General features: G+C 35.8%; 1 protein-coding gene across 2 annotated transcripts in view; it reads right to left on the bottom strand.

The window, feature by feature from the left end:
- EML5 (EMAP like 5) overlaps positions 1 to 16902 on the bottom strand; it is an 80563-nt gene that overhangs the window by 23490 nt on the left and 40171 nt on the right. Inside the window, exons 20-28 of one of the 2 annotated variants that reach the window (XM_015824285.1) lie at positions 13838 to 13965; positions 12290 to 12431; positions 10879 to 11031; positions 9678 to 9809; positions 8646 to 8734; positions 5914 to 6090; positions 4746 to 4947; positions 3839 to 3965; positions 2841 to 2855 (exon numbers count right to left, since the gene is read on the bottom strand). In XM_015824285.1, coding sequence (XP_015679771.1) covers positions 2841 to 2855; positions 3839 to 3965; positions 4746 to 4947; positions 5914 to 6090; positions 8646 to 8734; positions 9678 to 9809; positions 10879 to 11031; positions 12290 to 12431; positions 13838 to 13965 — 1165 coding nt within the window. The remainder of the gene's footprint in view (positions 1 to 2840; positions 2856 to 3838; positions 3966 to 4745; positions 4948 to 5913; positions 6091 to 8645; positions 8735 to 9677; positions 9810 to 10878; positions 11032 to 12289; positions 12432 to 13837; positions 13966 to 16902) is intronic. The other variant, XM_015824286.1, reaches the window with a different exon arrangement.

The following is a 16902-nucleotide window of genomic DNA, read 5'->3' as shown; positions in this document are numbered from 1 at the left end:
TATGAAAGAAAGTAAGAACAGCTACCTAATCTCATCTGATAAACAGTACTAGCAGCAATCCTTTTGGAAGGAACTCTACAGATGAAGATTTTGATGCGCCTATTTACAATATGCTAACTTTTCCCACAATACTATCTAATGTTTATATCATCCAAATGATAATACACGACCTAAAATGTACTGTATAAACTTTGAATCCATTCCATTTACTACTCAATCTCCTCATAGGAATACTTCTGATCAGTATCATTTTCATTTCATTTGTTAAGCACTTTACTAAAATTCTCCTGCCAACATAGGGACTAGTTTCACCCAACAATAAATTGCATCAGGGGAGGGTAATTTGAAGGCAGTACTATACTCTCTGGATTCTTAAAAACTTGCATAATTTAATAAGATTGCTTGATATAGATCTTTAGTTATAGTAAAGATATACTAACTTTGTGATCTGATATAGTTTTGCTTCGTTGAAATAGTCATTTGAAAATGAAAGATCTCCATCAGTAAGAGCACTAGAGCAAAGAATGAATCTGGCCAAACCCAAATAAGCCTATGGTGGCAAAATGTTATTTCTCTACTCTTATTATTATATCCACCAATATCCTTCTAATGGCCCTGTTTAGTGTGACTTCTTCCTTCCTGGTGGAGCTCAGGGTTCATAGAGTTGCTTTGAAGACTATTTTAGCTACTTGATTGATAAAATCATTCAGATGTACTCAAAGTTTCAAGTCCAACTAAGGTATTTGATGTTTTTTACCTGGGCTGTTTTTAAGCCTGTCACTCATGATGTAGACAGGTGAGTTCAGCCACCTATTCAGGTTGTTCTGGGGCAAACTCTCAACGTCAAATGACGTGTCGCGACATATCGTGACTTTTTTCCATTACCGGCAATGGGGTGGGTGCGGTTTCGCCATGACGCATCCGGCCATGGCCGGCAGTTTGACACCCCTATTCTAGGGTTATTAAAGCAGCCTGGGAGATGACATATAGTTGCATCCATGCAACTACAGCTTGCTTTATGGAAAGGCTGATTTCTCCATCTTTAAAGAAAGTAGTGATGTAACTCTTCCTCAAGAAACCAGCCCTAGATCCAACAATTCTGAATAATTTTCATCCAGTCTCCAAGACATGTGCCCTCTGGAACAGCTCAGGTATTATATGGCTCCTACCCTGATGATGTTCAAAACATCACTGAAAACTTGGCTATTCCCCCAGATTTGGATTAAGGTAGGTGCTGAGTCCCTGTAAAACTTTATCTGATAACGTGTTGGTTTTTCCAGATGCTTACATTTCTATTGTTTTTCTGCTTTTAATTCTGTATATTGCCCAGTGTTGGGAAGCCTCAGAATTGTATGTATGCATGCATGCATGTATGTATGTATAAACAAACAAACAAACAAATAAATAAATAAATATGTTTTTCATTTAAAAATGCTCTGTGTGGAAACTATTAGGAGAAGCTGGTTGATCACAGCAGCTTTCTTATCCTTTGTAATAATGTAATCAATATTCATAACCAAAGAAGAACATAATTAAAACCCCACTTTCTTGTACTTTCCTCACAGACAATTATACTCAGGTGTGTTTTTTTTAACAAGTTTAAGAAGTAAAGATATGCAGGGCAGTAATTTATTCAACATAATATCTGGTGTTTTTTTTGCCAAAAACAAGCTTCTTTCCCAACTCTCCCTTGTAATATTCCACAACCAATTCAATTGGCAACCTGAGGAGTATGAGGAACAACTGGAGTTATAGAACAGTTGAACTATAACAAAACACAAACACACAGATTGTGCAAACCATTTTCCCAATCCATTCCTAAAAATAAAAAGAACCTCAGTGCTGCTCAAAGCATTGGGGAACATATCCTCTTAAAAGCTTGGTCTACTTTCTCACACTATAGATCAGTGGTTCTCAACCTTCCTAATGCTGTGACCCTTTAATACAGTTGCTCATGTTGTGGTGACCCCCAACCATAAAATTGCCAGGGCTTGCATGGTCACCGGCGGCGGGGAGCGCGTTAGCGGCCATTGGGGACCACGCCAGCAGTTCTGTGCCACGGAGGCTTGAGGCGCGGGACGCGGAGCGGCACAATGCCGTGGGAGGCGGCAGGAGGGGGGAGGGGTTACCGGCATCCTGCCGGCCGAATTCTGGAAGTCTGCCTGAATGAAGAATTTTAGGGGGAGTTGAAAGCGAGACAGCTTCCTAAGACCATCAGAAATATGTGTTTTCCAATGGTCTTAGGTGACCCTGTGAAAGGGTCGTTTGACCCCCAATGGGGTCGCGACCCACAGGTTGAGAACCACTGCTATAGATGGATGGATAGAAGACAATAAAGATTTAAGTAAAGCAAAGTTGCCTGACCCTTATAACATATATGGTAGATAGGTATGTGTAGGTATGTGTAACAGATCCAGTAATAATCCAGTAATAATCCAGCCTCAGTACAATGCCTTTTGAATTTTCTAAGACAGTGATTTCCTGATTGCAGAAACAGTTATCCTAGAAGGTTAGCAAAAAATATCTTGTATAAAATTTCTCCTAAGAATACTCCCACTCTCATAGGAAAGAAATTCATTTACATCCAATAGCCTCTGCAATACACGACGGATATTGCCCCAGCAATGTTAGGATTACTCTGCTGGAGATTAAAATACAGTAATTTCACATTCAAATAATTCTGTAAACACAGCTAAAGGAAACCATACCTTTCCAACACAGTGTTCCTTAGAATCCCACTTGACAAATAATATCAGTTCCCTAAGTTCAAACCCATTTTTTTTCTAATGAGCTTTGACCTGATAACATGATTTATAGTGATTTTATAAAGAGTAGCTCACCTTACAACTCCTTGCCTTCATAGCAAGCATAAAAAATAAACAGGAAAATTAAATTACAAACAATGCACAGTATACAGTAAATGTACTGAAAAGAGAACTGAAATTACTTAAGGGGATTATTACTGTTTGATTCACTAATATTTAAAATGAATAATAATCTGTAGAGGATATACTTTATGACATATTAACATACTTTTCATACTTTGCAATTAGTAAGCCTGTGTCTAGACTGATTCCCAAGTTAAATTTTGAACAAAGATACTGATACTAAGTACAAAATGTACATGTAAAGCATAACGGACAACAAGATGTACAATATATTGTGAGTGTCTGTAAACTACTTAGAAATAAACATTTTTACCAGTGCTACGGGAAAGTGTTTAAATATATTAGATTTTTTCATCCGTGCACTGTTCAAGGACATTGTGGTCTCTGACTAAATCTATCTCTGCGGTGATCTTTTCTTTACTAGAGTTATTTGTGTTCTTTTTCAGCCTTCCTATAAGAATGTCCTACAAATCTCAAATATTTTGCTTCCAGCTGTGCAAGAACTGACACTTTCAAATGTCTGCCTGAATAATGCATGAAAAAAAGAATATATTATTAGGCTTGGTAGGAAAACTATTATCACAACGTTCCCATCTTAAGGTTAGAGTTACTGTGGAGTTTCTCTTGGGCACTGGTCATCCTATCTAATGATGCCATGCAGGACTTTAAAGATAAGGTTCATGGCTAAAATCCAGAGTTGCATTCAGATGAATTCGCAGAACTGCAAATATGAAATACAGCAGCATTCAGTTACAGAATTTGAAGTATGTAACACAAATTATTTCTGAAGAAATGGGGATCCACTAGGACATTAACTAAACCACTGATCCTAAGTCCAAGCATCTTATTACTAATTAATTAATAATATGCATGTTAGTTTCCCAGAGTTGCTGTGGCAAGATAGTGGTCATATAGTAATTATTATTATTTTTTTGCAAAGTTAGAAGTACCTTTCATCAGCTGAAGGCTCTTTTTGCTGTAGATGAGGCTTGATTCCAAACATAGGTCTTATGTTGGTTGATAAGGCTTTAATGGTGTAATTAATTTCATTTTCTCTTGTGACATCACTATCATATCCTAATAAAATAATCACAATTTTAATAGTTATTGGAACTAAGAAATAGGCTAGATATATTATATTATTTTATTTATATAAGGGTTCTTTTTACAGACTATCAAAGACGAATCAGTAGTTTGGTTCTAATATAGTCTTTCAAACAACAGGAAGAACCTTTCTTTTCCTAAAAGACCCATTTCAGTCTAAATAAAACTCCGCAATAAAATTACAAGTTATGTGTTATCCTATTTAAGCAAGCATTCACAATGCAAAACAAGTAAATAGTCTAGGTACAAACAACAAAGAAAATAATTTCCCTAAAATATTTAATGTACATAAATCACATAATAATGTTAAAAGTTTATGAACTTGTGAGGCCGCATTACTATCTATCCAGGGCCACATGCAGCTTGTAGGCAGCGGGTTGGCTACACCTCATTAAGAGCATACTCCCCTCTTCAGGTATAAAAAGGGCAAAGGTTTCCCTATCAGTCATGTTCCACTCTAGGGCACGGTAGTCCTCTTCAATTCTTGGCCGAAGGAGCCAGCATTGTCCGAAGACAATTTCTGTGATCATGTAGCCAGCATGACTATATGCCAAAGATGAATGGAACATTGTTATCTTCCCATGGTAGTGGTACATATTAATCTACTTGCATTTGCATGCTTTTGAACTGCCAGGTATATGATCTTATGATATTATGGTTGGACTATACCTCCCCAGGTATAGTTGCTATTTCATACTGAAGATTTTATAAAAAGAAACCATTCTACTCTTTAAAATTTGAATGGTTACTTACCCCCATCTTCCTCAGAATCCAGATCAGATTCTTCGCTATCACACTGCCTACTTTCTCGATGACCCTCCATCTCATGGGTCCACAGCATTAGCGACATATCTCCTCCTCCAATACTGACTAATAAACTGTCATCATGAGTCCAGCGAACATTTGTCACATGTGTACTATGAGCCACATACCGCTTAAATTTGCTGTACTTTCCCTAAATGTGAAATATATAAATGTTTAATTCACAATTAAATAAAAAGAATAATCTAAAAAACACATTAAAATGTGAGTGATTTTTTGCTGTTGTTTCTTTCTGCTTTAACTGCAGACTCATCCATTCATGTAGTTAAAGCCAGTGTTAGGATTCTTACTAGAACAGATGTAAAGGAGAGGAGATATTAGATTAATTTGCAGAACCAAATTTGCAGAACTCCAGCAAAATAATTTTGAAATATGCACATACTTTACTCTTTGAACATTCTACCATGCAATGCATAAGTGTATATGTTCACATTTAACATAAGAACTCTTCCTAATCATTAACACAGCTGTGAAGCTTGATTGGTATGTTTATGAATATTTCAGAATTTGCCTGGACTTTCGTTTAAAATTATTATAGGGAAAAAATAGAATAATAATAATAATATGTTTCCACTGTGTTGACAGAAAGCCAGCTCATAAATGCAAAAGGAACGTGTATTTACAATCCACAATTATAAGACTAGTATAATTTTATCTTTCCAATGGAGCTGTTCCTTCTCCATAAACAATAAATCCATATCTTCATATGATGAATCCACTTTTGCTATAAATCAGGAGTCCTTTAGTACCTTTTCAAACTAACAAATGTTATTTAAACATTTTTTGAACTAAGGTTTGTATATTCTACTTTATAATTTGGCAAATGCAATTGATAAAATGAACATTTGCATTCTGAAACAGTCACTGGTTTGACAAAAAAAGTAAAATGAAAGTTATGATCACTAGGAGTTTATCCATATATTTATATTAATATCATATATACTGGAGACAGAGAGACAGATAGACAGACAGATAGATATAGAGATCTTGCACTCAAAGATAACATAAATACAGTAGATTCCTCCTAATTAGTGTGTTGCTAAATATAAATAACTACAGGATTGCCTTATTTTATTATGTAACCATTAATTTTACTTACTTTGGCAGGGAAATGGAAAAGTTTTACAAATCCAAAATCATCTCCTGTTGCCAAGACTGTACTGTCACTGCTGAGGGACGAAGCACTTACATCTGTGACTTCTCCAATTATTGGCCATATTCCTTCACAGCATGTACCTAAAACACTTGTCCAGGATGCCCAAGAAATCTTTTCTGCCTACAAAGATAGTAACCTGATCACAAAGATTACTCTGGTTTAGAAGCATTCTTGTCAGTCACTAACATTAAATATTCTTCCTTCTTTCCCCTGTTATCATATATGACAAACACTTGTCTCTTTTATGGGCTGCAGTTTCTGTAGTCCTTTTCTTTCTGGTGCCCATGTTTCCAGAGAAATAGGTAATACAGGTGTTTCCTTAAGGCTTAAAACCAGAAACTTGGTTTAGATCTTTTGATTCCACTTTGAGGGACATCTATTCTGAATTAATTCACTTTTTCCAGGGATTGGGATTTGGTCAAATCTGATGCATATACCTAATTATTAGCCAATATAGTAGTTTAAACTGAATTTTAGTTTAAAATGTAAAACTATTACAAATGAGATCTTACCTTTACATGCCTGGCAATTATTTTGATCATTAATACTATTTTAATTTTAGCAAAAAATATTTGAATGGATATTTCAGCTGTAATACTTAACAGAGGACTAATGCTTTATTTAACCATTAGTTTTAACTATTATTCTGATTGACTGAAGACTTATAGCTAACATTGTAAACATAATGGTTTCAGTTACAAAATTGCTATTATAAGCTGTGCATTAAATTCCAGCAATGGAAGCTTGCTGCTTACATGACTCTCTTGAATGACATACTGTAAACTGCAGAGGAAATGAATCTGCAGTAGTTACAGCACAATCCAGGGAATGTTTTCTTGGAAATAAGCCCTACTCGGTTAACCAGAGCTTACTTTTATATAATGCACATAGGATTGCAGCCTCCGTGATTTTTATGTTCTTGTTATTCATTTGTAGCAAAGTTTTGGGAAGACTCTTTTTTATACGGAAATCATAAAGATTCCCTGGACATACCTTGACTTCCTGTGTCTTGCTGGTGATTAGTGTAAATCATACTTGTAGCATTTGAACTGAATTCATAGAGATGAGTTTCTTAGTCTCCCTGAAAGGGCAACACAGCAATACTCACTATGCTATTCTATGCTGTTCTATTAAATTTCTTTAATTGCTTATTTGTAGCTTCTAATGGTTTGTTTCCATTGACTATTTCAATGATGTAAACCATAATATTAAGTAGGGCTGCTAGCTTTGTGGGTGAAAATAGTACTAATGCTTTTTACAATCAAAAGTTGTTAAGTAAGCATGGAAAGAAAAGTTATTTAAGGATTGAAAACATTTCAGGATTTATAAAGATAAATAATCACACAGTAGATATGAATCAGTATTCTAGAAAATAGACGGTCTTTTTTGGGGAGGTTATGAGACTATAGTTTGGATATGCTCAAGAAATGTCTGCCAAGGAGAGAAAATATATTATTAATTAGCTGTACCCGGCCACGCGTTGCTGTGGCTCAGTCTGGTAAAAACGTGTGTTGCTTTTACGTCCAACAGATGGCGCTGTTTTTCAAAAAAAGCATGTTTTTACCTGTCACAGGTGTGACATCTATATAATATAGGTATATAAAAACACGCACGTATTCGAATGCAACGTTGTGTCAAAATTTCAAAGCAATCGGTGAAGAACTTTCGGAGATTTAAGATTTTGAACAAACAAACATTTACATTTTTATTTATATAGATATAAGATATAAGATTATGTCTGCCACTAAAGGGTAAGGCCATTCAAAACCACCCTTTTATTATATATATAATTACACCCCACCTCCTTTCATAGAGCTCCAGTAGCCTATAAGCTCAGATTACTTTTTCTTTTACAAGGGACTGAAGGGTATATTTCCAAACAAAAGACTGGGCTATATCCAGTGACCATTTTACTTCTTAAGAACTAAAAGGGAGCCACATAAAATCAGAGACATTCCTACAAATATAGTAGAAATTTATGTTTAGCTTTTCATTAACAAAAAAATAAGCATATTTTTAAAGATAGGATGGAGGACAGAAAGGAATTTTTCCAGGAGCACCACTACTCCTCATAGCCACTATTTTGCCAGTGTACCTCTTCTAATCTCAGTGGCATATAAGAGAGCTTTAATATAGCACATTATCCAAAAGAAATTCAAAATCCAGTGAAACTTAACTAATAGGTTACATAAACAATTTAAATTTTGTACAACTATATATTTTTAGCATCTAAAAATATTACTCAAAAATATATTACTGAAAAAATATATTACTCAAAAATCCTCAATTTTGTTTTATATAATCCTTGCAGTGAGTTGCTTTCTTTATCATTTAGCATTATTTATATGAAGACATGACCTAATGGATTTTATTTTTATAAAAAGATATAACCTGATTTCATTTAAGGTGTGGCCTCCATACAAATTAAGAAAAGCAAGCAAGCATCATGTTCTACTTCATTTTAATACTGAGAAGTGCCATTCAAATCATAAAAGTTTGTGTTATCCCAAAAGTTTGTGTTTAAAATCCCATTTTCTGCTACATTATAATTAAAAAGTCATTTTTCGTTCTTTTTAATAGAAATTTAATGGTACAAAAAAAAAATCCCAGATAAATGATCAAATGTAAATGACCAAATAAAACATAATTAAACCAAATGATGGGTATCTTTTTACCTGTGCAGTAGAAATTATCTGCCTTTTCCCCCGTGGAGCTTCAAAAAATAACTGTTCTTTAGCACCAGTGTTGACTTGTAGAAGCTTGCCTGAAAAAAATAAAAATAAAAATGCACAGTTCACTGATTATCTTACTGAATGCTTGATTGATCATAGAATATTAATTTATGACACTTATTCAGGACATTTGTGAGATAGTTATCACTATTATTTGGAAATTATTTAGGAATCCTTCAGAATTATCAGAAACTTACCCTGTACAGCTTTACACTTTCTAAACTGTAGAACTGTAATCGGGGACAATTGCTTGGAATCAGGGTGAGTGGCAGACAGAGACTTCCTTCAACAGCTGTGACACCTGCAATTTTCCAGGCCATAGCAGTATTCAGCAGCATTGAGCAGACTGTATGAACACTGCTGCTGTTTTGTATCTGTCACACATTCACCAAGCAAATTGGCAGCAGTGAGATCAGACGTCCATTTCACACACTTGACTCCCAAAGCCAAGAAGGAGGAAAGCAGCTCCTTGACAAATCACAAAGGGTGCCCACAGAGTAATCAGCAGTTCAGCATCTGGGCAAACCACCCAGGTCACCAGGATTCTATGTACTTTGTGGACTTAGGAGCACAGAAGAGAATTGTTTCAACTTCCCAGGGAATGCTCATTTTGCTCCAAACACAAATAGCTTCCAACATCCTTCCTGTCTATTTATTTGGCTAAATTCTCCAGCTAAAATTGGCTCCCCAAGAGATATAAAACCTCAGTGACAAAAGTCCCCATCCTGAGGCTGTCCCATCACACTGGAAAAATAATGGGGGATGAAAGAGGAAGATAGGCTTTATTGGGAAGCCTCATTACAGAATATGTTTAGTTTAATTTATTGTACTTAAGTGTTCTTAGCATTTTTAAAGAGAAGAAGATGATAGACAATTGTATTTAAATGGCTCCATCAATTGCGTCACTTGGCTTTGCCATTTACCCCACCAGCAGCCACTAAGAATAATCATTTTACAGTGATTGTATTTCCTTACCTCTTGTGTCCCAATCCATATGGGTTATATAACTGGAGGCTCCCTTGCAGATTCCAACCCTTTTACTGCTCATTACATTGTAGATATCTACAAAACTATCATATGATCCTACAGCTAAGTATTTTCCAGCACCTGCAATGCAATTATAAGGGGGTAAGTATTTTCATATCATTTCCAGTATTCTACTGGTAGTGCCCTCAGCATATACCAACATTTGGATCACCTTATCTAGAATCATTTCTGTTTTAACAAAAGCAATATAACAAGAGTTGTTGGAAAAGATGTTGGAGGTCTTGCAATTTAATCCACTGTTCAAGCAGGAGACCCTATAACATTCCAGACAAATGTCTGTCCAATCTCTTCTTAAAAATGTCCAGTGATAGAGCACCCATAACTTCTGGGGGCAAACTGTTCCACTGATTAATTGTTCTCACTGTCAAGAAATTTCTCCTTAGTTCTAGGTTGCTTCTCTCTTTGATAAGTTTCCAATCATTACTTCTTGTCTGGTCCTCAGGTGCTTTGGAGAATAGATCGACCCCCTTCTTTCTGTGTCAACCCTTCAAATATTAGAAGACTGCTATCAAGTCACATCAAAACAGAAAACTTCTGTTTTCCCTTAATTTATTTCTATTACTTCCAAGATATCACAACTACTTCTAGTAAGAAAGATCTCTGTATAGATGATTTCCATTTCACAATCATTTCAGAAGCTAAAAATAGTGAGAATGTTACATTTAGTCTTGGGTACAGTGAATTAACTGATCAAAGGAAAATAATTAAAATTAATTAAAATGTCATTTCAATCATATTATGGGTAGAAAATTAATATGCCTATTTTTTTCAGTACATCTCTTCACATACTACATAAAAGTCAATGTAATTCTAGGTTGAGAAAAAAGAGCTATTCACAACTGGCACAGACACAATACTCAGTTAAATAGACTTGGGATCTGTTTTAGCATGCTCCAGTGGGTATGCAACACTAACAGTATGGGTTCACCTCAGATGTTTCCTCCTAAAGGTTTGAACCTTGATATTTCTAAGGTTTTTTACTAGGTTTTACTGTATGTACATCTTCATGCTTACAGAATGCAGTCTGCCACTGTAGTGAAAGGCAGTCTTATAAATGTTCGTTTCAATTCTTCTGAACATAAAGCACTATTATTATCAGGTGTCATCTGATCTGAAACCAATTACTTACCAGGAGAAAACCGTATTTCTGAAATAGCATCTTTCCTGTGATGAAAAGAAACAAGATCTTCCAGAGTATCTGAATTTACCATTAAGAAACTGCCATCATTAAGACCTACTGCCAATGCTTTTCCATCAGGTGAGAAAGAGCAACATCTTCCCCCTGTCAAAAAAAAAAAAGACATGCTGTATACCTGCTGATTGTGATCTCCAGCCCCACACCATCCTAAATGGTGGTAACGCTTTGACTTCTTTCTATCTCTGCTGTTATTCAATCTTCATCCTCTTACCTTTTCCAAGCATCACCTCACTCCAAATTCCATTCCTCCATTATTCCATTCCTGTAATAATTACACTCACCTAATCCTTCCCATCATCTGTCCCACAACTCTCCTCCATGCACCTCCAATATCCACTCCCCTCACTCATTTGTTTCCACTCACCATCAGACTTTTGCATGGTTCCATCTCCTTATGCTGCAAGGCCTCCAGCCCACTTTCTGACCATTATACCTCAAGCAAACTCAGATCTCCTTTCCTTTCCCCAGGGTATAACAGTGACACAGATCTCCCTTACAAAACACATCAAACCTTTCCTCATTCCCTAGACCTAAGGATCAACATGTCATTCAGATGTCTTCTTGTCTAATTGTGACTCTAATACCTCACTGCCAAACATGCTATCTTATCTAGTCGCTGCATGAGAAGAGAAGTTTATCAATAAAAACATCACACCAGTTATTCTGGAATTTGATTACTTAATTTATTTCATTGTATTGCAAGAACATAGAAATATTTTTTCCAAAAATCTAAACATTGCAATGGGAAAAATACCTAAAATTGACCTCTTCACAAATGGATTTTCATGCAACATTGAATGAAGCCCTTATTTGGTGACTCCTTCATTTAGCAAACATTCACTTATGATGATGCAAAAGTAAACTTTGTGACAAGTCCTTGCATTCATGACCTTTTCATAATGTAAGTATGATCTAAAATATGACCTAAAGTAAGATCATAAGCTCAGTCACATTTTCACTTAGCAATTGTTTCACTTAATGACCAAATTACTGGTCCCAAATGTGGTTACCTGTATCCCAGCAAATCCCATGCTTATCTCTATGCCCAATATTTCCTACCCACACAGACTCTAGGAGGACATAGTATATAGTAAAAGAAGTTAACATATTCCACAAGCAGTTAGTGAGTAAATTTGTTTTGTAAGTTACCCTGATAGCTCTACTAAAATTATCAACATATCTTGGTGGTTCATTCACTCTAACAATCTGATCCCATTTTTAAAATTCAAATTAAGTTTTGCTTTTTAATACTTAACAAATTGTCATATTGTCACTTAATTGGAATCTTGGTAAAGTTCAAAGATGTGGGTAAGACTTGAAAAGGAAACCAAAATAATCTTACCCTTCTTCAGTTTTCGAACAGCTAGCATGCAGTGGCTTGGTGAAAGATCCCATATTCTTAAGGTTTTATCTTCGCTTACAGTGGCACAAATAGGTAAATGAGGATGAGAGGCTAAACCCCAAACATCTCCTTCCATATGACCCTGTAAAAACACATTTTGTTCTGCAAGTTAACAGCTGATAATGATGCACTTCAGTGGTGGGATTCAAATATGTGAACAACCAGTTCTGTGTGGATGCCCCTTCCGCAAGTCTATTTTGGGCTGGGCAACAAAAAAATAGCTACCGGTTCTGCCGAAGTAGTGCGAACTGGCTGAATCCCACCACTGATGCACTTATAACATGGGCCTTTGGAAAAGATCACTGAACATCTTTGGAATATTTCAGCATGTTATAGACATTCTGACATTTAGTAAAAGGAAAACTAATAAGATTCCTCCTTTTTATTCCTGCTATTTCCCAAATGGGTTTTTTTTTGGTAGAATGGCATATGTCAAACAAGGCACTGGGCTGCAAGTATCTCTAATTTTATTTTCTAAGTACACCACTGAGATATTTCTTGGAGTCAGAAATAGTTGAGATTGGAGCTTAGCTATGTAACACACCCATTTAGTTTTAATTAAATTAACATGAAAAAAATCAAATGAAGCAAGTAGTTTGGCATCTGTGATCAGGAACATTGTGCCCAAATACCATATTTAGGGTACAGGATCTTAAGACATCACAAACCCACTTCCTTCCCATCCTCAAAATATAGATTTCCTTTCTTTTGCTAGAATAATGCATGAAGGAAAAAGCAAGACATGGTTGATCCTGTCAATGCAATTTTCAATGAGACTTTTTAGTATACAGTAGCTGATGTTATATGGATTTGGGCACCATTAGATTCTTTGGATGGGGTGTTTGTTTGACCTTATGCCTGCTGACCAGAGCCACAAATGGCAAAAGGATGGATGTATAAATTGATTAAAAACAGCATTTAACTGGAGACATAAGATAATGCTTATTTAAAAGACATGTTTTTACAATGTCCTGTATTTACCAAGTTTTGATAGTAATGGATTATATAAATAAGATTATGCAACAAAAGCTAAAATTTTCAAAGGATAATATTCTCTTACAGTACATGGAATTGGACAACTGGACAACATAAATGAATTTTCCATGTCCCCTTAATATTGCCAAAAGACTGATATTATAGAATTGAAAAGATAAATTTATGTCCATTTTCACTCAATGGATTGACTGCCATCTATGGATTTGTCTATAAATGTAGATTTTATATGGACACGTATAATGAAATATGAGACCCATTTATACAGAACACAGTAGATTAAAAAAAGATAGCTGTGTAAATATATCAGAAATATATTCAACTTGAGTAATACTTGCAGTAGACAACTACAGCACTTTTTATGTGTTCTTTTTATGTCTTTGACAATGTATGTATCATTATCACTATTATTTTTTAAAAATAATACTGAATAATAGTGAATTTTTAACATTCCAAATCTTACACTATTAAATAAGAGATGTTTTTAATATTTACCTGAACTAGTAAAGTTATTGGCCCACTTTTATCAACTTCCAATATTTCACCATTCTTTGTTCCAACTAAAATATGACCATGTCCTAATGATATGGCACGGATAGAAGGATTATCTTCTAAAAGGAGACCTAAATGGGTAAAAGAAAATAAAGAATTCTATTTGAACAATCATTATATAAATAAAGCCAATTTATTATTGGAACATCGTATTATGTTTCCTAAAGTTTAACATAATCTTTGCTCAAAAAATACATTTTTTCTTATTTATCTTTGATAATCCAATGCTTATTTACTATGAATTGATGTAACTGAACTCACTGGGACGTATTTATGCAGATATGCATAGCACAATTGCATAATTGTTTCTACCTACCCATCAGATTTAACAAGAAGGACATGCTCTTGAGTCTCTTCCATCATCAAACAATGCCCTCTTATTGGACCTGCAAGTCATGGCTTCTTTGTGCCTGTGCCTAGCCTGAGCAACATCAATCCACCAGAGAGCTGAATGCTGACCTTATTATCCTTTTGTAAAGTTGTGAACTGAGCTTCTTTTTTTTAAGCCACAACTCAAAACTTGTACTGATTGTATTTCCTCAGGCATTTGGATCAGGAAGTTAGGTGAGCTCTGCTGATAATGTGACTTTTTGTTTGGGGGTGTTATTGTTTTAACCAGGGGATCGTATGCTGGTCCATAATCCCCAAAAGAAATATATCTACCTAGCCCACAAAGGACAGGAAGAAAGCAACCTTCTGTTTGGCTGCTTTTATGAGTGCTCGCCATCTCCTCGGGTAGCCATTTTGCCAATGAGTTCACAAGCCACCTTGGCATTGGTAGAGCAAGAAGTCCCCCCTGGTGCAGCTGAGTGCAAGCTGAAGTGAAGAAGGTGGAAGAAATGACAATAACAGCATGGCTTCTGCCCCCTATGTGGGAGAAGGCTGCTGTAGAAATAACTTATATAAGATATTCAGAGATAATTTTGAAGAAGAAATGCAAGAACTGTTATAAAAAAGTAGATGATAATTTGGTCCTGAGAATGAAGTGGGCATGAGAAAGAAAATCAAAATAAACTCATCATCTTTGGTATAAGAGAGGACTTAGGGATACTCCAGCAGGCTTTCAAGAGTCTCTTAGTAGGACTGCTGGTTTTGCACGGTAGCAACCGGTTGCGGGCTTGCGGATTCTCTGCACCCCCGCGACTAATTTCGCCCTGCCAGGGAACCCTAAATGGGTCTAAGTCACCCTGGAGAGGCGGCAAAGAAAGAAGGGCGCCCCAGAGACTCTGGAACGACGGCGGTTGTTCCGTTCAACTTGGGGAAAGCCTTCTAACCCGACAGGAGAAAGGCTGACCGTACTTCATTGACCAGCCCAAGCTACTTGCAACTGAAGTCCAAAAGTACTAATCACCACAACTGTGAACAGTGTGTTTGAAACTGGGTGAGGAATTTGATCTTCTCTTTTCTATTCTATATTTAATTTCCTGGAAAAGATCCCTAAGAAGCAAAATACATCCAAAAGGGAAGGAGGGGGATTTCCGCCCCACCCTTATACTAACGGAAGCAGCAAATTAATATTTTTATAGAAGATCAAAATATATTAAAGTGAAATAAATATAAAATCTGAAATTTAAAACTTAAATCTGGATAAATTTAATATTGTTGAATGATTAAGACTCTCATTCTAAGGACAACTGTTCATTTTGGAAATTGAAAAACAAATAGATGCTGACACCTAGTGGTGGATGAAGACTATGACAGCTATGACTTTCATATAAGATTTGGCAAAACCTGGGAAAAGCTAACCTGTGTTTGTGACCCTCAAAGCTTTAACAACAAAGAACATCTGTGACAAAAAAGGATAATAATGTGGACAAGGAGAGAATTATAAATTTCAAAAAAAATCTTTTTGAACTATTTGGATTACAAATATCTAATTAACCGGGACTCTAAAGCTATTTGCAGAGAAAAGAAAAGAAGAAGAAAAATTCTTGGCCATCATGGATCAGAGACATGCAGAAAGAACATACCAAGAAAACATAAATACTCCACAGGAGGAGATATACAGTATACTGCAACTAATGCAAACAACAATGATTTTAAACTACAAATAAATTCAAAATAACTTTGACAATATAAATCAATCTATTTCCACGTTATCTCTACAACAAAAAAATTCCAACAACAGAGAAGGAGCAGATAAAACAGATAAATGGATATAGAATTGAGAATAGAGACTTAAAGATGGAACTTAACAAAACAAGGAAACATGATTTAATCCTAGTGGGAAAAAATTCACAAGAATTGGAAAAAACAACGTATCCCTTAAGACTACAAAATAAATCTGAGGACAAGAAAACAGATTGGATAAAATGGACTGTAGAGATGTCAGGAACATCGGAGAGAAAGGAAATGATAAGAGAAGCAGAGAGAAAGAAAAAGAAAAAGATTTTCAACAAACATGGAAAGGCAGAAGCCCCGTACAAAGACATTTCACTTGATTTACTTTTTATATCTACAGTAACATTTCTGAACATATGGAAAGACCTTTCGACTCAGCAAAACACATTGATCAAGAAAGATACTGGGCAAAGGAAAAAGACTAAAGTGGAAATCAAGAAAATAGATGATGGGACCTACCAGAGAGAATACTTAAAAAAGAAACATTTGTTTGAATATGGTTAAAGAAATAGAAAAGATTTGAACTATATATATCATTCTAAGAGGGATGAATCCCTTAAATAATAGTATGCTTTTTACCCCTTTTTTATTCCATTTCTTGATATGAGTAATATAAAAAAGTTGAAATGGCTTAGATAAAGGAAATGTTTTAGATATTTACCGTATATACTCGAGTATAAGTCGACCTGAGTATAAGCCGAGGGACCGATTTTCCCACAGAGAACTGGGAAAAATTGGTGACCCGCGCATAAGCCGAGGGGGCATTTTGGCTGTTCCTCCCTGGCCGCCTCGGCCCCCCCGGCCCTGTCAGTGAGCGCCCGGCAGGGCGCAGCGTCGCCAGGCCTCCCCCCTTCGCGCGAGGCTTCTGGCATTCCCCCTCGCGCTTG

Source organism: Protobothrops mucrosquamatus, unplaced genomic scaffold (genome assembly GCF_001527695.2).
Source record: "Protobothrops mucrosquamatus isolate PMUCROS unplaced genomic scaffold, P.Mucros_1.0 scaffold2181, whole genome shotgun sequence".
Lineage (NCBI taxonomy): Eukaryota > Metazoa > Chordata > Lepidosauria > Squamata > Viperidae > Protobothrops > Protobothrops mucrosquamatus.
Note: the sequence above shows the minus strand (reverse complement) of the source record. Positions and strands in the feature narration are given on the sequence as shown.